General features: G+C 43.0%; 1 protein-coding gene across 1 annotated transcript in view; it reads right to left on the bottom strand.

Annotated features, from left to right (window-relative positions):
* Positions 1–23,288, bottom strand: part of CREB3L2 (cAMP responsive element binding protein 3 like 2) — a 120,198-nt gene that overhangs the window by 47,373 nt on the left and 49,537 nt on the right. Inside the window, exon 2 of the mRNA XM_055335151.1 lies at positions 4,638–4,854. Coding sequence (XP_055191126.1) covers positions 4,638–4,854 — 217 coding nt within the window. The remainder of the gene's footprint in view (positions 1–4,637; positions 4,855–23,288) is intronic.

Raw genomic sequence — 23,288 nt, 5'->3', positions numbered from 1 at the left:
TCCTAGTTCTGCTTAAGCTCTTTTCCCAATGAAAGAGAAAAAGAATATAAAATTTAATGTGAACAGCAATTATTAAACACTTATGCATTGCCCAAAGAGCAGGTCCCCTTCTCCAACAGGGAGGGGACCTGTTTGACAGAGCACATGGCATAAGAGGGATCCTTGGAATTGATCCTCCCTCAAGGCAGATGCAAATCGGGGTTCAAATGAATAAAATAATTCTGTTCCCAAAGGTGCGCCCATTCACACAAAACTCAGGAAAATACTAAAAGTTCCCCATCTACTCATGTCCACTGTCTTAACTTTGATTTCAAAGTCCCGGTGGTTACTCTCCTTGTTCATGATTCCCTATTTATTGTACAAGTGTTTTTTCTGGCATAGGAAGGTGGCTTTAATTCAGAAAAATACCAATATTTGAATATAAACTGTGGATCAGAAACCCTTTGCAAAATATATTTGATCCACACTACCTGTCCCCAGCAAATCATTAGCACAACCCCTATTGCAGCACAGGATCTATAAATAGAACAAGGCCCGAGGTGAGGGAACTGAAAGGTGTGTGCTTTGGCCTAATGCTAAGAAAGGCTTCCTGCAAGATTCACGGGTTCTTTTTCCCCAATACTCAACTACTGGCAGAGGTGGCACTCAGGAGTTCCCCCTATGTTGCATTTCTATCGATTACAATTAAAATACAAAGAAATCGTTTCATCATGGAAGAGAAAGAGACCTTGAACTTTTGGAAACCTGCTTATTTGGAATTATTCCACTAGAGATCTTGTTTTAGAGAAATCCATGACCTCACCCTCGGAACATCAGCTTCCACACAGCCAATGCCACTGTCCCAGCTCTACTCAAGGCTTTAAGATTTCAAGATTCCCCACGCCCCACTGAACCTCCCCTCTCCTGCCGCCAACCAAGTTCTGCCTCATTCATGCAACATTTCCTATGATCTTCCTTGGGCATGCTCCCTCTGCTCTGAACTTCTACAGTTTAACTCCCCTTGAGACATTGTTTATATTCCATCTGGGAAAGTATTGGAGTATGTGGCATTTTCACCAGACTCTGAGTTACTTAGAGGTGGAATCTAAGTTTCACTATCATGTCCTTTAAGTATGACACACAGTAGGTGTCCAACAAACACACATGGAATTGAAGAGGAAAGTCAAACTGCCTAGACTATTTAGGCCTTCTCTACCTGCATATTCTAGAACAGCAAGGCTGCAGAATGGCTGATGACTCCACAGATGCTAATGGTCTCAATGGAGACTAGCACTCCAGCCACACAGCCTCTGCCCTGGGCTCTTGCTGTTTCCTCTGCCTGGAAGCCTCTTTCTGAGACATCCAGCTCTTTCCCTCATCTCCTGCTGACCTTTGTTCAGATGTTACCTTCAAAGAAGGGCCTTTTCTGTCTATCCTATTTTTTTTATAAATTTATTTTTTTATTGGTGTTCAATTTGCCAACATATAGAATAACACCCAGTGCTCATCCCATCAAGTGCCCACCTCAGTGCCCGTCACCCAGTCATCCCCACTCCCCGCCCTCCTCCCCTTCCACCACCCCTAGTTCGTTTCCCAGAGTTAGGAGTCTTTCATGTTCTGTCTATCCTATTTAAGATTTCAATTCCTTGGACAGCCCAGGTGGCTCAGCGGTTTAGCACCACCTACAGCCCAGGGCCTGATCCTGGAGACCTGGGATCGAGTCCCTCGTCAGGCTCCCTGTATGGAGCCTGCTTCTCCCTCTGCCTGTGTCTCTGCCTCCTTCTCTCTCTCTCTCTCTCTGTGTGTGTATGTGTGTTCTCATGAATAAATAAATAAATATTTTTTAAAAAATATTTCAATTCCTCCTCTCCTATTAGGGTGTGAATGTTTGTGCTCCCCCCAAATTCTGATGCCCTATATGATGATATCAGGAGGAGACCCTATGAGAGGGTCTGAAGTAATGAGGGTGGAGCCTGCATGAATGGAAACAGTGCCATTATTAAAGAGACCCCAGTGAGCTCCCTCACCCCTTCCACCATGTAAGGGTACAACAGAGGTCTGAGACCAGAGAGGGCTCTCACCCAACCGTGCTGGACTTCCAGGCTCCAGAACTATAAGAAAGAAATTTTCTGTTGTTTATAAGCTACCTAGTCTGTGGTATTTTTGTTCAAGCAGACTGAATAGGCTATGACCCCTGCCCATCTTATCCAGCAATTCCCTATCCATTTTTCTGATTTTTTTTTCTGTGTATCACTCATCACCATCTAATAAACCATGTATTTTACCTCTTTCCTTTTCTTATTTTCTACTCTACCCCCATCTCCTAGAATGTAACCTCCACAAGGGCAGAAATCTTTGTTCATTGTGTTCACTCTTTCACTCTCAAGGACTATGCTTAGGATAGTCCCTGGCAGGTTAAGTACAAGGTAGTGATTCAAGATATTGCTATGAAGTGAATTTTAAGGGTGAATCATAAAGCCTTTATAAAATATCTACTTCTCCTTGGTACTGTTTGCTTCTATACAAGACTGCTACTAGAAGCGAAGAAATACCACCTGATCTAATGCACACAGCCTAGTGTATCTGCATCATTAGAGAGCTAGCAATGCATGGAAGAGCAGAACAGGTGTCTCCCCTGATGCCAGCACCAGAGAGATTAGGAAAGTGCTTCACTTCCATACCTTCTCCCTTAACAACTTGCTGCACAATTAATTCAATGAAATAACTGTTTAACAGATACCTTCAAAGTGCCAAACACAATACTAGGTGTCGGGAACACATAATCACACTTGCTCACAGCCAGCTCAAAGTAGAGAACAGAAAAGAGAACAACAAAATAAATAGTGACTGAAATATAAGGACAAGTGTAAGAGTCTCCACAAAAATGGCAAAAACAAAACAAAGAAACAAGCAGAAACATGTTTTATATGAAAACATATAGGGTGACAACTTCCAGATGGGAGAACCAGACATTGGATGACGCTGAGTTGAATCTTGAGGGATGAGTGGGAACTTGACTAGTAGAGTTGACAGGAGTGTGAGAGAAAGTAACAAAAACTCAGAGTAAAGAAAGCACTGTAAGGCATGCGGTGGAAAAGTCAATGGCAGAGCCATGCAGACAGGGAGTGATGGGAAAGGGAGGTAGGATCAGCCCACAAAGGGCCACAAAAGCCATGCTGTGAGGTTGGCTTCCTTCTAAGAACAATAGAAGACTATTTGAGATTTTGCAACAGGGAGTGAATATGAACAAAAGTGAATATCTAACATTCTTCTTGAATCTTTTTATATCTTCATCCCATATAATTCCTTGGAGTCCTAACTTTATGAGTATCCTAAGCACCATCCAAAGAAAGATTTCCATCCCTTAGTCCTAAGCAACCATCTCCATCAGATTTATAGTTTATTCCTACCCTCTTAAAGATTATCATCTAAAGCAAATTCACTGAATCAACAGAAATATGAAGAATAAACAATAAAAAACAAAATAATCCAATAGTAAGTTTGATGGGTAGGAACCCACTATCGTATTTCATTGTGGTATAGGGCCTGGAAGTTGAGAAATCCTCCACAAAACCTTCCCGATCACCTAAGGTCCTGTCATCCTCTCATAGTTCCTGGTTTGGAATAACAGTGATTGCAACAGCAGCTAAGAACAATAACCTTACTATGAGTCAGGTCCTGGGCTAGGCACTGGCATAGATTCTCTTGTTTAATCTTCACAACAGGACATGAAGTAGATGCTGTTTTTATCCTATATTAACACATGAGGAACCTGAGGCTTGACAGAATTAAGTAGTTTGCCCCTAACTAGTCACCGACATAAATCTTAAACTGAGGTCGGACTACAGAGCACATAACCTTAACCACCACCCTTAGTACACGTTCGACATTTTTATTCTCCATTGCATACATTTCTAATGTTCCCCACATGGGTAAGTTCTAGGAGACAAATGTGCACATTTTTTTCTTTATATATCCTTCAATGTCTCACCTGTGAACTGAAGAACCACTAGTGAATGAATGGCTACACTTTAAGGCACTGATAATATATGATAAAGGAGTTCAGACATCGAAGACAGTCACTTTACAGACAAATGGTCATACAGCTTAATACTCTAAGGCCAAGAAAACTAGACCATCAACAAATACCATTCTGATGGCATGGATGATGGGCAAGAATCACCAAGAAAGCTAGGGGACCTAGGAATGCTCACCAAGATCTCATCTATGTGTGGTCAAGGGAACATGCTGAATATGGGTTAAGAGAATGCCTTAGAAGCTTCTGTGGAGAAGAGTGGTCATAAAAATTCTTTCTCAGAAAAAAATGACATGACCTCTTAAAACAACAGACTTAGTGGGATTATCAACCAGATGGGCCAACCTGATTTGCAAAAGGATGATCTGCTGCCCAATCCTTAGGGGCAAAGAAACCAATTACTACCATTCTGTTATAACAAGCTCCCAGAGCACCCAGCCAGGGGTGAAAAAAATGTGTCCGATGCCCCTTTCCATTTCCCCACAGCCCAAACTCTAGGCTTTACATGGAGTAGATATGTGGTTAAGTGGGTGCTGACAATAGTGTAACGTACTCCACACCCTCGAGAGGTTCAGAAGCAAAGGTGTCACAATCCCAGCTGCTGCCCCTGCTCTGGGCTTACCGTCATTGACACTGTCACTGGTGGTAACATGGGTAAATGGTGACTGGGCCCGAGGCTCCTCACACAGGGAGTAGCTGTGTTCGGCCTGGATGAGAGGTGCTGGGGATGTTGGGGATGGCTCCACCTCCATCGACACGCTCTTCTCTGAGAGGAAAGGGTCATTCAGGAGCTGACCCAACACGTTCTGGGAAAACTCATCCAGGAGTTCTGAGAAGTGCTACAAGAAACAAAGGAGGAAGAACTTTAAACCATAATCGGAAATTTACACATTATCCTGAGGCAAATACATCACCTAATGCCTCAGATGAAGTCACTTACATACAATGTCCAGTTATCTATTGCTATGTAGCAAACTACCCCAAAGTGTAGTGGCTTAAAATACCTACAATTTATTATTCCTCATTACTCTGTGGGTTGGCTGGGCAGACACGCTTATTTCATGTGAGTTCACTGAGCTGGAAGGTTGGCTGGGAGCTACATGGGGCCAGGCCAGCTGAATGCCTGAATCCTTTTCTCAGAGACTATCAGGCTGAGATTCCTCACATGATGGCAGAAATGCTCTAACAGGGAGAAAAACCAAAGCTGAGCGGCCTCAGAAGCCACACATCCTCACTCCCTCCACATTCCTTTGGTCAAGGTAGGTGACAAGGCCAGCCCAGATGCATGGGGTGGAAAAACAGACTCCACCTCTTGACAAGAGGAATGGCAAAATTACAACGCAGACAGTGTGGACAGAGGAAAGCACAGCTCACTAGGGGCCATCACTGTAACTATTGACCACATTTTTCATTGGGAATATGTTTCAATACGCTACCCTGTATTTCGATAGCGTGAGAGTACTATTTATAGCAAGATGCCAAGTTCAAAGGCATCAGAGGCAGCTTCCTTCTGCTCTCTCCACCACCTGCACTCTGTTCCTCTCTAGTTTTTCCTTAATCTCCTTGCTCTCTTCTCATCCTCCAGCTCCAACACTAGCGACTCCCTAGCCCATACCATGCAGTGAAGATGATACAGGAATGGTCTAAGCACGTATTCATAGGGACTCCTACATCTCTTGTCTCTAGGTCCCACTCTAACAGAGCTGCATCTCATCCACTCCCTCACTGATAGGGGGATATTCATAGTATGAGGATCTGTAGAACAGGGTTTTTCAGTCTCGGCACTATTGACACTTTGGACTGGTTATGGGGGTGAGGGTTTTCTGTGCGTTATAGGATATTTACCAGCATCCCTAGCCTCTACCCACTCAATGCTAGTAGAAATCCCCTAGTTTTGGAAACCAGAGATGTCTCTAGACACTGCCAAATGTCCCCTGGGTTGGAGGGCAGGGAAGGGAACCATCTTTGATTTAGAACTAGCACTACATGGGTGCCTGGTTGGCTCAGTCAGTTAAGCCTCTGCCTTTGGCTCAGGTCACAATCCCAGGGTCCTGAGGTTGAGCCTCATATGGGGTCCTTGCTCAGTGGGAAGCCTGCTTCACCATCTCCCTCTGCCCCCTGACTTATGCTCTTTCTTTCACTCTATCTCAAATTTTTAAAAATCTACCATTACAGACTACATTAAAAATAATAAAAAAAATTTTTTTTAAAAATTGAAAGTCCATTTTGGCACCAGCTGCTAGAGCCATTTCTTTCCTCTTAACATTCCTGAGTCACAGACTAATAGGTGTCATCCTTACTGATTTAATTTTCGGGATATTTCTGGTATAGAAAGGAAGTTACAAAAGCAGATACGGCAATAAGAAGAACTGATCACAAATGGTGATGCTTAGGGTAAGCAAAGAAAATTCTTGAGATCCACATGGATACTAAGTTCTACCACTGAAGTGTCAATATCACACTCTGAACATGAATTCACTTTGGGGATGGGGAGGCAGGAGGTTAGAGTTCTAAGATTATGCTAGTCATAGGACAGAACTTCTTCTTTAATAAAGGAGAGAAGTAGACAAAAGGGAAGAAGCCCTTGTAGGTTAGGTCCTCAAAGTAGAGTTGAGATTGTGGTTTTCGCCAACATCACCAACATGAGAAGTGGCTGCACCTCATCAGGATAAAACAGAGGGAAGCAACAGGCATTGGGCATGGCCTGATAAGCATCAGCCATCTACAAGAATAAGAGAGGTGCTTGGGGAGAGAGAGTTCTCTGCACACAAATATGTTTAGAACTAAGTCCTTAGGAGCATCTAAGGCAAGGATTACAAAGGTGTGTCTACATCACAATTACCAGGAGAGTTTTGTTTTAGTCATTTTATAATGAAATATTTTAAACATTCAGAGAAATTATAGAAATGGTACCATGAATAAGTATGTATTCATTCCTTTGGGGAAAAAATCTCATTTTTCCATGTTTGCTGTTGCAACCTTTTTTCTTTACTCTTTCCCTTTTAAGAAATAAAACATGAAGGGATTTTTTAAAATAAATTTATTTTTATTGGTGTTCAATTTGTCAACATACAGAATAACACCCAGTGCTCATCCCATCAAGTGCCCTTTCAGTGCCCACCACCCAGTCACCCCCACTCCCTGCCCACCTCCCCTTCCACCACCCCTAGTTCATTTCCCAGAGTTAGGAGTCCTTCATGTTCTGTCTCCCTTTCTGATATTTCCCACTTATTTTTTTCTCCTTTCCCCTTTATTCCCTTTCACTATTTTTTATATTCCCCAAATGAATGAGACCATATAATGTTTGTCCTTTGATTGACTTATTCATGAAGGGATTATTAAAGCTCTCACCCATTTCCCTTCCTCCTTCCCAAAGCTAACCAATACCCTGGACTTGGTTAACATCCCCATTCAGGTCTACATTCTTATTACATATGCATATTTCCATTACATACTTGGTATGAACTTGGTAAACTTTAAATAAATAGTACCATCCCTCACACATCCTTCTGCAACTTTATTGTCTCCAAAAACATTCTTTTAGATTTCTTTATGTTTATAAATAAATAAAAGGCAGCTCAATTTCATTCATTTGAACTTCTGGCTTGTATTCCATTGTATTTATCTTTTTCTTCCTGAGAGATATTTAAAGATTTTATTATTATATGTATGATATTATAATTAACATTCTTAAGTATGATGGGAAATTTAAAAATATATATATATAATAAAAACCTTGTGACTCACTTTCAAGGGGTTCTGAGATGTTCAAAAGCATCTGTATGAAAACCATCACCACCACCTGTACTTCTAATGCTCATTTCAGTTTTTCAACCACTGAAGATCAACCCCATCCCCAGTCACTTCCTCCACGCCCTCACACCCCACTCTACACCCCCAGTTACAATTAGTTCCCTAGAAGCTTACAATGTCCCTAGAGGTTGAGATATGCCCAAGTCTTCCAACTCATAAACATTGCAGGCACCATGTGTTAAATCTGAAATAGGTAGTGGGGACATGAGATAATATAGAAGAAAAGAGACACGCCTGTACCTTTCCTGAGCTTGCCGTTTAGAGAAACCAGTGGTTCTCACACTCTGGTGTCTGTATGAATCCCCTTAAGACCCAGATGGTGACTCGCAAGGCCAGGGGGGCCTGGGGATCTGCATTTCTAACCAGCTCCCAGATAATGCTGCTGGCCCCCAGACCACATGCTGCATAGCAAGGAGAACACCTGCAAAGCTAAGATTAGGATACAGGTTTCCAGACTGTAAGACAACCTGAAGTCAGGAGTTGACTCCCTAAGCAGGTCCTCAAAGACAAATTCACTGGTTGCCTGAGGGTGGATATTCCGCAAGTATCTACCAGAGTTCCTCTCAAGACCAACATTCAGACAACAAAAAGAGAAATAAGTAACAGATAATTAAAATGCAAACTCAAGAGCTGAACGCACAGTCCCTGTATTTCCCAGCCACGATTCTGTCCCCTGCGCTGTAATATCAACTCTGGCCAGCTGTGCTGACCCTGCTAAACCTCTGGAATCCTCTTCTACCCTGAGGCAAGACTCTCTTTGATTGTCCTGCTTTCCCAAGGAAGCTGCCAGGTTGGGTTAGTCCGCTGACACCGTTTTCTTTCTCCTGAGCAGCACTAATGAATGTTTTCATGAATGTCCCCCCAAATAACCAATAATAAACCTTCTCTAACTCTGATAATCATCTCTAAACTCCCCCTACTTTGGGTTTTGTAGTAATTATCATGTTGCCAAACAATGTAGCCCTAAATGATAGGCGGTCCTGGGGAACTCGCAGTTGTTACTGAACGCATTATGAACCTCCTCAGAAGAAGGGACCATATGCACCCGACCTCCACCCATACCTAGGAACTTGGCAAGGTGGTGAGCACTGAATAGGTCCCAGGGGGATACTTGTGATTGAAAAGATATTGTCCCAACTTGTCCCAACAGATGCTGTGACTCAGCCCAGCAGATCAGCTTCAGCTCGGTCTCCTTGGTAGCTGTGGGTTCAGGCACTCGGCATACAAGTCAACATCCTATTGCTGGTGCAGGGATGTGGCCCGAACTGGTCCATCATTACTGGCAGCCAGTGAGGGGGGATGGTATATGGTCTTGGAGACCAAAATCCAGACGAAGGGACAAAGTGAACCTCCTCAAAGAGAGAGCCTTCCTGGATCCTGCAAACACTCTAGCAAAGGACTATGCATGTGAATCTAAGGATCATGAAATTCTAGTTGACTTGGCATCATAGCACTTTATCATTCTGCCTAATAGTCTAGTCAAGGTCTCTGGGTTTATAAAGTATTTTCATAGCTTTCCACTCAATCAATGCTCATAAGACCTCAGTCACATACTGCTGGAGCTAGACCTGGAACTAAGGTCCTCTTATTTCAAACTGACTTAACTTTCCCCATAGTATTTCTCCTAGGAAAGAGGTGTTTGAGCTTCATGATCCAACTGCATGGTGAAGTTCCATCAAGTGTAACACCAGGAAGCTGCTGATGATCATGGATGATGATGGTGATAAGACCAGGTCATCTGGTGGAGAAGCGCTTCACATATTAGACTTGCAGGAAGTGAGGGAGGTGCTCTCCCCTAAAAGGCAGACACATGCCCATTTGCCAGTAAGAAAATGGGGGTTTGGGGCAGGCAGGCACATTGCCCAGGGTTGGAGTCACAGATTCCAAAGTCCATGCACTTTCTACTATAGAATGCTGCCTTATTTAAGTCTATCTCCAAAACTGACACATAGTGGGGGCTGGAGTTTCAAAATTATTTATATAGATTTCACCAACAGCCCGCCCGCTTGTCTACCACAAACACAGTCTTCCATATTCAGTGTAGAAACGTGCCAGGGAGTCATTAGACGGGGAGGCTCCTTGCATCACTTCCAAGGGACACCAGCAGTATCGATGATAAAGACATGTGGCTGCCCTTAGTACATGGTTCTTCTGCCAAAGGGTTCACGCTTCCATCATAGAATCTCCGAATGGGAACAAATCTCCTGACAGGATTGAACCCCTGCCTCGTGACAGGAGGGTTCCTCACCCACCTCAGTGAAGAAGACCCTCGTTAACTTGCTTTAAGAACTCGTGTCAAAGTCTCATCTCCTCCTTATCTAAGACCCAATATTTAATATCCTCCAGCCTGGCCCCAGCTGTCCTGCAAAGTCTTGCCTCTTTATTCTAACACATGAAACTCTCATTCCAATCCTAATCATTTCCTCATGACATTGGGTGATATGGCGTTAGAGCCAGACAGCTCTGAATTTGAATCCTGGCTCCTAGCTGTAGGGGCCTGTGTGAGAAAACCTCAGATCTCTACATTCCAGTTTGCTGCTCCGGTACCAGCTTCCTGTTGTGAGGATTGAGATAAATAATGCATGCACTACACCCAACACTTCATTGGCATCACAATCAATTTTTTAAAAGGCTCTTTAGGGGGAAAAAAACCCTATAAAAATGAAAACAATAAAATGTCACCATTTGCACTTGCACCTAGCTTCTCACAGTGTTATTTCTAGAATATCCTTTCATTTTCCTGTCCATTAGAAAACTACATAAAAAAAAAAAAAAGAAGCCATTTCTTGTGCAGTTAGCCTAGACAGACATGGCTTGCAATAGATGTTTTACTTCCCCGACCAACTTCAGCCCTTGGGAATAAGTATCTCCTAATTTGACACCTTTTTACTCGTCCTTGATGTACCTCTCATTGCCAAGTTACTTAAATCCTTTGCCCTTGTGCCTTACAAACTCCATAACCAAGATATAAACATTTTTTTGCCAGCCCTGAGCCCAACACAGACCACAGATCATATGCACTAACAACTGTCTGGTCTCAATTTATTACCATTCTACAATTTCTCAAACAGTAAACAATTATAAAGAAGTGCTATCAAATGTGTACAAATCAGATAAACTGAGAGAAATTCTTAACCTTCCATAAATTTATTTTTTAAAAATTGACCATGGTTCTAAAGCACTGGCACTGTGTTTGTAGGTCATTTACCAGTTGTCAAAGGAGTGAGCAAGGAAAGAGTGGTTTATAGTCTGGGCTGCTCCTGCTGCTAACAATTGCCCCAAGAACTGAGGTCATGGGGCTGAGGAAAAGGGAGGAGGAGAAAAACAAAGGATTCATAATTCTTGAGCTCAAATAACTAGTCACATAAAGCTACTGAGCTATTTTCCTTGTACCACGCTTACCACTAAGTTTGAATCTTTCTTTTTTTTTAAGATTTATTTTTATTTATTAGAGAGAGAGAGAGGGAGAGAGATCATGAGCAGGGGGAAGGGCAGAGGGGAAGGGAGAAGCAGACTCCCCTGCTGAGCAGGGAGCCCAACGTGGGGCTCGATCCCAGGACTCTGGGATCATGAACTGAGCTGAAGGAAGATGCTTAATTGACTCAGCCACTCAGGCACATCTAAGTTTCACTCTTTCAACAAAATATAGTGAATGGCTACTCTGAGAACAGTGCTGTAATACTGGCCTTAGTTATAGGATGAATAAGGGTCGTTTTACAAAGAGATCACTGTCCTGAGATGCCAGATGAGTTCCCCAAATGGATGTCCTGTGCCCCTATGGACCAACATGTTCAGAGAGCATGTTCAAAGCAGCTTTGCCCTCCCGAGGTGGGCCTGACAGGCATCTTTTGTGCTCCAGCTAACAGGAGTAACCAGTCCCAGCCCTGGGCTTCTCTGGCTGGCACACTAGCTCTTCTGGATTCAGTTTCCTTGTCAGTAAACTCTGTGTGTGTATGTTTAGGGGGTGGGAAGAGTGAATGGACTTTGGTCTTGATTTCAAGACTTTGAAATCTCTCCTATTTTGAGCTCTGGACCCCATGGGGAATCTCATGAAGGCTTCCTACAAAAACATGCCCACAAATGCAGATTCCTGGTGGAATCTCCATTTCCTCAAGCCTGTCCAAGGACAGGAAAGGAGGATTCCATGGATCTCCAGTTTAAAAAAACAAAACAAAACAAAACAAAACACCCTAGTAGAGATAATACTAACACAAATAGTTATAGGTCATTGAAATCAACCTATTCAGCTCTAATACCCTATAATTTTCTAAAATGTTGCAGGCAAGACGAAATGCAAAAGCTTTTCAAAACTTTGGAAAAGGAGGGAAATGCCCCCTTTCTGCTTCTTGGGTTTGTTTGCCCCCTTTTATCCTGAGGAGCCACAGGAGGTACCCACTGGACAGCAGCACCCAGCAGCTCCCTCAAGAGGCAGGGATCCCCAAGGCCTGCCCCAGCTCCAGCAAATGTGCCCAACAAAGATTCCATTTTCCAGGCCTACTGCCTGGAATGGGGCTGCCTTTGCTGCCGCATCTGGCTCAAGGCTAGCTCTCAGGCTGGGGAAGAAGGGTTTTTAGTGAAAAATTGCAGCTAGGAGCCTTGCCCAGAGCCTTGCCCAGAGCCTTGCCCAGAGCCTTGCCCAGAAGGCTTCAAAGACTTGGAGCCACGGACAGACAGAGGGGACATGGTAGGGGCAAGTTGACAACTCCCAAAACCTCAAAGAAATACAGAGAAATAATTTTGAGGGCACACCTCAAATTCACTTTAGAAACCAAGGTTTCCCTCCTGCAAAACACACAGTTGGCCAGTATCCCACAGGAGGGAGAGAGGGAGGAGGGAGGAGAAAAGAAGAAGGGTGGAGAAAGGTGGAGAAGGGAGGGAAGAGGAAGGTGGGGAGGAATGAGGGAGGGTAGCGAGGAGATGCCCTTCCCTCTCCACTCTCCCAGGGGCCCCCTCGGAGGAGAGCATTCCTTAGACCCCAGTGGCTCTTGCCCTGCCAATGTGCCCTGGGCATACACCACACAGGACACAGCCAGACGCCTAGTGGAAGAGAAAAAGACTATTCTGTCAAAAATGGCTCACAAATCAAACACTCATACAGTGAAACTTCAAGGGAAATCAATTTTTTGCTGGAACCAATATTTAGGTATAATACATACTTCTCTAAATAAAGAAATGTGGGGTTGAGCTTTAGAATCCCTTATTATACAGGCAACTTGAAGTTTTTTTGGGGGGAGTGGGAGGCATTTTTGGTAAAGTAATACATGCTGCACTGAAATTTCACAAGCAGTAGCAGAAATTGTTTCTTAAAGAACCCAAACATCCAACCATTGGTTTGTAGTATCCAGATATGCCTTTCTTTGTAAAAATTAAAAGGTATATGAAATAGGTTAATCAGATTGTAAAGGCACCGGGGGGTGTGTATGTAAAGAAAGCCTTATAAATCCATTGGTAGGATGTATTTTGTTTTTTTGTAAAAAAGAGTCACCCGTAACTTATTTATTAGGCAAATATGAAGTTTTATGTGGTATTTGTTTCCAGGGAGACACACCAATACTAATTCCTTTTAAAAGACATGATTTTTCATCATTAAAACAAGTAATGGTGCATTTTTTCCAAATGCAATACAGTCTCGACAGTCTGTCGCAGGTGTTCTTGCTCAATGATTGAGGTGAAAAAATTCACTATTTTATACAAACAAATCAGCTAATGAGATGAAGGGAGATACACCCCGTGGGCGGCTCCTGCTGGGGAAGGAGAGCTCAGAGATTCAGAGCTAACCGGCACAAAGAAAAATTCAATCTGCCTATTTTTTGGTTCATTTATAAGTATAGCTGCAAATGCCCCAAAATGTGCTTCTTAGTTCTCCTAGAATCCAGCCTTCTAGCTGGTAGAAGGCCTCTCTTTCCATGGCTTACCAGTATCTAACCAGTCCTCACAGGAATCAAATATGATGAGAAAACATGACAATAATAGTAATAATGCGCCATGTTGGATGCACAGTGCTCACAGGACAAACACTTCCACGTCATTACGGTTCCTGATCCCCTCAAGATTAAGAAATATCTAGAAGGTGGGGACAGAAACTATAGAGACTCCTGTCGAGGTCAGGAATCCTGATTTTCACCAACACAGAGAGAACTCAGCAACCAGATTCCTGATTGTCAAAAGCCTTTTGATTTGTAATTTGGGCCTTAGACCAGGACATCCCCTCCTATTGTGGGAGGAAATTCTTAGGATCCTTTTAGAGCAAGCAGAGCTGTTCCAGAAATAACATATAATACATGTCAGATGGAGTAGTCCTCTTTGATTTGTTTTAAGAAACTCAAACCATCCCCCTTGCCTCTTCCTTCTGCCACAACAGGCGGCTGAATCTCCCCAACACCAACTTCAAGATCATGGTCAAGCCAACCATCCAAGGTGGAGGGCAGTATAGAACCTGCCATTCTGTTCTCTCCAACCTCGGTGGAGCCACCGACCTGGGACGTTGAGCTGCAGCCATCTTGACAACCATTTTGTCCGTCAGTCGGTCCCTATGTCCAGATTCCGTCTTCACATCGCAGTGGGAGCACTGATGACCCAGCAAGGGCTCTCTCCCTCATCTATACCACACGCCAAAGCCAACAGGTTTACTTTTAACCTTCCCTCACTTAAAATCCCCACCATAACTCCCTCTAAGTCCAAACTCCCCACAGAGTTAAAGCAAATTTAACTTTCTTATTTGCCATCTCCCAAACCTCTGAAGTTTCTTCCTAATTGACGTTCTGTCCCTTGTTGATAATTCCCCTTCTGTGTTTTACCTTCAATTTGCAGTTTTTATCCTTATACGTTCTCATTACGTAAGCCAGGTGGGAGGCTTGTTTTGGCCAGGCTCTTCTGTGTCTCCTGCCTCCTCCAAAGGCATAACCTCCTCCTCTTCTCACTGCCTTCCCCGTCTCCCTGCCCCATCATATACCTTCCCGTCTTCACCAGGAAATACTCCGGGCGTTCCCTCATGGGAATGGCATAAGCTCTAAGGAAGGCATAAGCTAAGATACTCATTGTTTCTATTCTCTTCGGTCCTACCCTAAAACAACTAAAATCTGGTATTTTGCTGTTCCAGAAAAACTTCTGGTTATGATAACAGGCTCCAGATCATAGACTGATGAAGCTTGAAGAAGTATTGGGGATCACGTGGGCCTACCTGGTCATTTTAATTTGACAAAATTGAGGTTCAATGTGAAATCTTTATCCTGTTGGTTCTGGAACCAGAAAGATGGTGATTCCTACAGGGATCACCAAACAAATGCCCGAAGAGTCTCACAGACTTCCTTCACAGAATTCTTTGAATAGGACAAATGTTTTGCAATGGAGACAATTCCATCTCAAGAGCCAATGCCAAGGATGTCAGGTGTGAAAAATTAAAGGAGCCATAAAGTTTTCACGAAAAAAAAAATGGCATACTCCTTTGAACTCTACTTATTTATAAGCTAGATATGTCATCATATTACCAAGATCACTTTATCCCTAGAATGCCACACTAGAAAAAGGAAAGTGCTTCAAGAGTATACGTTACTATCTGCCTTGTTGTTCAAATGCACAGGGAGTGACTCACTGCCAGGAGGTACCCCTTCACCCCCAGATAAGAGCAACAGGAATCCCACGGGTTGCCAAACTAGGAAACCCAGACAAGTTCTGGCTTAAAACCACTTAGACTTTTGCTCTGTTAGATCTCACCTAAGTGCCCCACCTCCCTGGAATACTGGCCTGCTGAAACATACCGGAGGCTCTTGACCTTGCAAAGGAGTGTTCCATCCACTGGACTTATGAGTCAGAACACATATATTCTAGGTCAGCTCTGCCATTTTTAGCAGTAACCTTGAGCAAATCACTCAGGCTTTCTACTCCATCTGAAATTAGGAAAAATACAATCTGCCTCTCAAAATTGTCACAAAGATAAAATAAATTCATAGATAGTCTGATCCAGATATAATATGGCACTATGGCAGATAAAAATTGGCTGAGAACCACTAATGGGCTATGACCATGAAAGCTACAGTCACCAACGTAGTTATTTCTTACTCCTCTTGACCGGCCAGTTAACAACTGCAAATATTGGGAGCATGACACCTATTGGATATCTGTTCCTGCACGTTCCTTCCTCTTCTGAAACCCAACCAGCTGAGATAATAAACTTCCTTCTATTTCCAAATGCTTTTAGAATCCGAGAGTTCAACAGCTTGGTCAGAACAGAAATCTTAGGACTGTGAGGAGAAAAGAACCACCAGTTAGTTAGCTCCCTGTTAACTGGAGGAATTGGAGGGAGATTGGAAAGGTAAGCTCTATTATTTTTTTTAAGATTATTTCTTTCTTGGGCAGCCCGGGTGGCTCAGCTGTTTAGCGCCGCCATCAGCCTAGGGCCTGATCCTGGAGATCCGGGATCGAGTCCCACATCGGGCTCCCTGCAGGGGCCTGCTTCTCCCTCTGCCTGTGTCTCTGCCTCTCTCTCTCTCTCTCTCTCTCTCTCTCTCTCTCTCCCCCCATGTGTGTGTCTCATGAATAAATAAATAAAATCTTTTTTAAAAAGATTATTTATTTATTGGAAAGAGAGAGTAGGAGGGAGAGCACGTGCAGAGGGGAGGAGCAAAGAGAGAGGGAGAGTCTTAAGCAGACTCCAAGTTGAGAGCAGAACCCCTATGAAGGGCTCAATTTCACCCTGAGGTCAAACCAGAGCCAAAACCAAGAGTCAGACACTTAACTAACTACATCACCCAGATGCTCCAAGCTCCATTATATTATTTACTTAACTTTTAAAGATTTTATTTAGCTATTTGAGGGAGACAGAGAATATGAGCAGGGGAGAAGCAGAGGGAGGAGGACAAGCGGACTCTGCACTGAGTGCAGAACCTGGTGCAGGACTTGATCACAGGACCTTGAGATCATGACCTGTGCCAAAATCAAGAGTTGGAGGCTTAACCGACTGAGCAACCCAGGTGCCCCAAGTTCCATTATTTTAAATGAAGAAGCTAAAGTTAAGAGACGCCAAGGCACACCCTTAGAAGCAAAACGTGATTTTTATTCACTCTGAACAGTTTCTTTCACTAATAAGAGCTCAATAAGACCTGTTTTGCTATCACTACTACAAACTTTGCCGAAATTGGGAAAAATTACTAAGCATTTCTCTGATCTATCAGCCTATTAACACAATAAGAGATTGTGAGGCTTATTTATTCCTGGTGATCTCATACTAGATTCTAGTTTGTTCATTCGCTTACCAAGGGGCTCAGTACTCAGTTTATCAATTCCTAATTGATAAATTTTCCTCTTCCCCTTTTGAAAACCAGGTCCACATCTCCAGTCTTAACCCCATAGATCATCACCTCGATCACATCCATGTTTCTTAAAGTGCTTTCTCATTGTATACAGCAAATTTTTATGGAAACTCTCCACTCAAACTTTTATGACTCTGGTCACAGCCAAACTGGATTATCAAGTGCTCACTTGGTGGCACACCTGACAAAAAAGGCCCAGAAAACCCAAAGTAAGCTGATGAGAAGAAAGAGATCATCACCTAGGGGGTTACTGAGAATCCAAGACAGAGGCAGCAGAAAGTAAGAAATACAGGGCAAGTTGGTTGTGAAAAAATGTCCTGGACATGTTCAAAGATATCTGGCCCTGACAGTGAAGAGCAGGCAGCCAAAGCTTCCCCAAGAGGGCTGTTTTCAGATTCTCAAGTCTTGCTCTGGAAGTGGAGTTCAGGGGTTCCAAGAGGTATCCATCTGTGTGCTTTGGTCACCAGGCTGATACTCCCAGTCACATAGCTACAACCCTGCCTTTCCTCTTCATTTGACCTCGGAGGGCTTGGACGATGTCTAAAGAAGGTGAAAAAGGAGAGGCTGCATTCTCTTTCTAAGAAAGACCATGCATGGAATGTAACAATCTCAGGGTTGTCATGAGAATAAGCAAACTGAAGATATTTTGCAGTCCCTCTGGAAAACAATGTGCAAACACCATATTTGAAAAGTTAAACATCTTAATTGTGTATTTTCCTCCCAAAAGACAACGCAGAACAATGCTTCTACAGTCTTTTCATTATTTAACGGGAGTGGATACTTGCTTCCTGAGTCACAAAGAGGGAGCATTTGCTCTCTGGTCATAAAAGGTGCTTTTCCCTTATGCTTGAAGCCAACGGTCTCAGAAATTACATAAGGTTTGACTGTAATAATGATGCAATGCTTCTGTGAGGGCAGGGAATGTTTTGGAAAGAAAGTCAGCAAAGTTTCATTAATAAATAAAATAAGTCAAAAGGGCAGCTGCTGGTGTAGTAGAAGGAACGCTCTATTTGGAATCAAAAGGTCTGGGTTTAGACCTAGCTCTGTCACAACCTGGCTCTGTAACTTCAGGCAAGTATTTAACCTCTTGGGTCTCTTTTCTTAGAATACAAAATAAAAGAGTAAAACCAGCTGGTCTCCCAGGCCTCCTGCAGCTCTGTCATTCTGAGATCGGTTATGATGTAGGCGGCCTCTGCTTCCCCTCACCAAGGGGAATAAAACAGTCTGAAAACAAATCTTAAGCCTGAGTCAGTGTTCCCTGCAACTCCTTCTCTCTGGCCTTTTCTGAGGCTCTTTTGGCAAAGAATTCGTACCCGTGAGGATGACTGAGCTAACAGCTGGATGGTACTTGGCTAATTTCTGCCTTTGAACAGCTGGCCTAGGAGACAAACAACCAGACAGGATTTTAGTAGAATAAAATGACTCAACTTTTGCAAGCCAAGTACAGATGGACAGAAATATCCAACCTAAAAAGTGCTATACTGCTTTTCTCTGGCCCACAATCCCTCACCTGGACCAATATCCTTCCAGCCTTAGCTATGCAGAACCACTATGAGAAATGGGGGAGAGAAAAAGGGTTAGACAACTTCTAGGAAGCCCCAGAAAAATTCACGGCTGTAAGTTTCATGTTTTCTGCTCTGTTCCTTAGAAGAAACCAAATATTGTGAAGTGTTTAGAAGTTCTCAACCAGACCATGTTATTATTTTAGCTAAAAAGAGTCTTCTTTGATTGGAATTGTCCTGCATGTACCGGGGGGCCCCCAGACACTAGATGCTAGTAGCTTCTCACTCCCCATCACAAAGACAGCCCAAAATCTACCATGTGTGTCAAAAAGCCAAAGAAGAGCACTTCTGATATGTAGACTCAGCTGGATCACAAGGATGTTTATGTTAATTTGGGTTCTTCCGTGGGTCTGTTTTCATTATTCACGAGAAATGCAGCACGAGGTCAACAAGTTCTCTGGATGGCTGTCTGGGTCACTGAATTGTTTTCCCTCCGCTGCGTAACCACCCACCAATATCTGAGGGCCCCTCTAGCCGAGAAGCCTAATATACTCAACATTTGTGAAGCTTGGTTTTCTAAGAGGCTCAATCTCGCAGTAACTTTTAAAGTCTGATCCTTTGCTCATCTTTGTTTAAACAGATTTTTGCCACCAGCAGGGAGAGAAACAGAGCAGCTCACAAAGCCGCACACAGAGTCTCTGTGTGGAACCAAGGGGCCGCTGGGGCACGTCACTGGCTCGTGATGTCTGCAACGTGCGGTAAAATTAGTAAATCGTGCCGGTGCTAATACCCCAGTCTCAACAAAGTGGTTTGTTTATTAGGGCTTCTTGCTCATAAAAGAGGTATTTAAAAACTTTTACAAGGAAACTTGGGGATGGACTAGGGGAAAAGTAAACATAAAGCACAAGTTCTGCTTTTGCAAGCAGCCAGCGCTCTGTCAGTGACACTGGAGCACCCAACACCCACAGATGGAGGAAGCAAGCACTGGGTGGCAACACCAGAATCACAACCACTAAGACAGATTTACTGCTTAAAGGTGGATAATCCTGACTTTTTATTTGCCATCCATATGAAACGTAAAATAGCCCATATGAGATTGTTTTCATAAACGAAGGTAAGTAAAGAATCTAAGTAGACTCAAATTTGAAACCTAAGTAAATAGATTTCAAATGCTATTGTAGAAAGCTGTTTGTGAACATATTAAAGTGTAAATATATATAATATATATAATACAATAACATATTAAAGTGTAAATATATATATATATAATTTCAAAGAGAAAACATTACAACAGCTGAATTCCCTCTACATTTCAATTGTAGAGAATTACACACAAATGCTATAACGTACAGGGAGATATCTGACAAAATGTTGACAAGTTTCTGCTTCATAACAGATGTGTAACTAGTCATAGGGTGCAACAGATGCGGGGTTGTAATTCCTATTTATATTTTCGACACTGAAAATCTAGGAGTTATGATGGGGGGAAAACTGTTTTTAAAAACAGACTCCGGAAAAAAACAAAAAGCAAAAAACAAAAAAAAAAAAAAAAAAAAAAAAAACCAAACCGTTTAATCAAATTAAGTGAGACCTGGATTAAATAGGCCTCAGGGAACAAAGAACAGCAAGGAGAGCTGACTAGAAACAGCATTGTCTGCCCAGAAGGCAGATTTTCTATATTTTGTTCCTGATAAAAAAATAAAATAAATAACCCACTGGTAGGCACAGGCTTACAAGACAATAGGACAATAATAACCCAACTCACAGAGCTGGGTCCCTGTCCACCCTCCCACCAGCACTTTAAATGTTAAACACACAGAAAGCTCTTCCCGACGGGGCCTTTCTCCAGTGAGCATGGCTACCACAAGTGAACAGGAAGGGTTTGTTTTCAAAAACAGTTTCAGTGGGGGGACCCGTAAGCAACAGAATCTCTAACACTGGAAATGAGTTCCCTTTTATTTACCATCCCCTCACTAGGGTGGGCCTCAGAACATCTCTAGACTATGGCCCCAACAATAACACTTTTGTAAATCAAATTTTCCTCCCCGAGCCACTAGTTAAGCTTTTATCCTTAGATTGTAGTTTCTCTTCTCTCGTGAGTTAGGGCCACCAGCCATAAATCCCTAAAATATCTTCCATCCTTTCTTTCGAACTCCACTTCCCAAATTATAGAGAAAACAGACCAGCACTGGCCACTCACTCTCTCTTAGCCACTGTGGGAGGCTGAATTCTAAGATGACTCTAAGACCTCTGCTCCCCAGCGTATACACCCTATAAGATCCCCTTCCCCTGAGTGTGGCCTGTATGACCTGGGAAAATGATGTGCTCCGGTGAGGGCCAGGTTATATTATGGTGAAGGCAATTTTGCAGATATAATTAAGGTCCCAATTCAGCTGACTTTGAGTTGATCAGAAGAGAGATTATTCTGAGTGGGTCTGATGTAATCAGGCAAGCCATTACAAAGAAGTTCTAGAAGTCAGAAAGAAAGAGATTTTGCTACCGGCATGGAAGAAGCAGACCACCGAGAGTCCTACAGATACAAGAAACTGAACTCTGTCAACAACCACATAAGCCTGAAAGATGACCCCAAACTCAGAGGAGACTGTAGTCCCACTTCACACCTGACTACCGTTTGGTGAGACCTTGAGCAGGGGACCCAGCTAAATCACAGCCAGACTCCTGACCAAGGGAAATTGTGAAGAATATATTGTACTGCTCTAAGCCAGGAAGTTTGTGGTAATTTGTTACATAGCAATAGAAAACTACTACTCCCACTAACTGGCCACGCGTCTCTCTATTCCCTCACCTACACTCTTCTTGTCCACATCTCCAAAGATGTTTTTGTGGAGGAAAAGTCAATCCTGAGGACAAATGTGGAGGCTGGAGACTCTATGTGCCTTGTCGTCAGCCTCAAACTGAAGAGTGTGGCCCTGCTCCTTACTTGTCCAAAGCACTCCACCCCTATTTCTTGAACCTGATGTTTTGCCTCACCTCCCCCTGTTCACTCCTTTTGGGAAGTCTGGCCAAGATGGCGGCTATGACTTCATACCTGGCCTCCTAGACCACAGATCCGGGTTTGGATAAGTCTCTTTTTCCTGGCCAAGACCAAATTGACTTTTTTCTTTTAAAGAAACTTTTACAATAACACCAAGAGGAGGAAGGAGAAAGAATTTTTGAAATTAAAAAAAAAAAAAAGATACATTTACTTAGGACCATTAACTTGCTCTGTGTTAACTAAAGGCTAGTCATAGCCTGGGTTGGCTGGTATAGCTTCTGGAATATTTATCACCACATCCGCTTTCCTCCCCCGCCCTGTCATTGCAGGAGGTTTACAACTGTGCCAGTTTCCCTCTGGCCCGACTTGCATTTGAGTTGGCACCTTGACTAGCTCCAGGGCCCTTCCACTCTGCGGCTTCCCTCCCAGGTCCTCCTGCTCTGGTTTCTGGCTCTGTGGATAACCAGGTACCACCCATCTGATTTCAACAATTCCTCTGTTAGGCCTCCTACTGGGGACCTCACAAGATAACACTTTTGTTTCACTCACTGCCTTTAGGCCTCTTTGCTCCTATTCTTACCCTTTTCTCTGAACTCTTCAAACTCAGCTAAAATATATTAAGAATTCACTGTGTCAGGCAACTGTGCTGAATGCTGGAGATACAGAAATGCTGTCATGCAGCTCAAGGCCTACTAGGATTGCCTAAAACATGCTCAATAGTCCATGATTGAGGCTGGTGCTATACTATGCCAAAACTCAATTCATGGTCAAACTATTTTTCTTGGTTAGTGCCTAAGCTTTGTCTTGCTAATAGCCAGAAAAGCAGCATGGTGGCAACCAAAACTTACCTGCAACTTCTCTGTCTCCTATAAATATACACTTTAGAATTGGGGGGAAAAATGTAATAGGATTTCAGTGTCTAAGGTCCCTAATGGACTTCTCACTATTAGACTGTCTACTTGTAGGTGATCACTGCCAATAACAGAAGGAAATACAATACTGACTAGCCTTGAGGCAATATGAACCAGTACAGGTAAATATTACCTCTAAGAGGGTTCTCTTGACTATTCAAATGTGTGCTGGGCTCAACACAAGAATTCCTTAGTTTGAATTTTCCTATTGAATCCACAGGCATGAATATTAGCATATTACTGAAAAATAACTTCATGAAAACAAGTTGAACATTTACCAACCATGTATCTGTCTTAGACTGTCAGCTCCTAGAAGGTATATCATGTGCATTTTGTTGTCTTTGTTCTGTGACCTGCACAACATGATGAGGAAGTGGCCATTCACATGAGTTCTACAGAAGACAATGAAAACCAGCATGATCCTGGGAAATTGCCCATGTCAGCTTTGTTACTCTGTCCCAGGCTTAAGCATGACTGTGTATGAGTCATCAGAAATATAATGAGACATTCACACAAGAATGGGAAAAATCTCAAACCAATTATACAAGAAGGTGTCCCTCTATCTAGTTGAGAAATCAGTCAATAGCTCACATCAGTGTCCAAAGATCACTGGTCTCAGGCTGATCTCAAAGGCCAAGCCAGCAAAAACAAACGTTTTCCTTAAGGGAGATACCTGATGTCAAAGTTCAGAAAGAAATAGCCAACTTGCACCAGTAGTTTAAAATTCAGATTGCTGACCCAATC

The sequence above is a fragment of the Nyctereutes procyonoides genome, unplaced genomic scaffold (genome assembly GCF_905146905.1).
Source record: "Nyctereutes procyonoides isolate TBG_1078 unplaced genomic scaffold, NYPRO_anot_genome, whole genome shotgun sequence".
Taxonomy (NCBI): domain Eukaryota; kingdom Metazoa; phylum Chordata; class Mammalia; order Carnivora; family Canidae; genus Nyctereutes; species Nyctereutes procyonoides.
The sequence above is the reverse complement of the archived record's forward strand: the minus strand, read 5'-3'. Positions and strand labels throughout refer to the sequence as shown.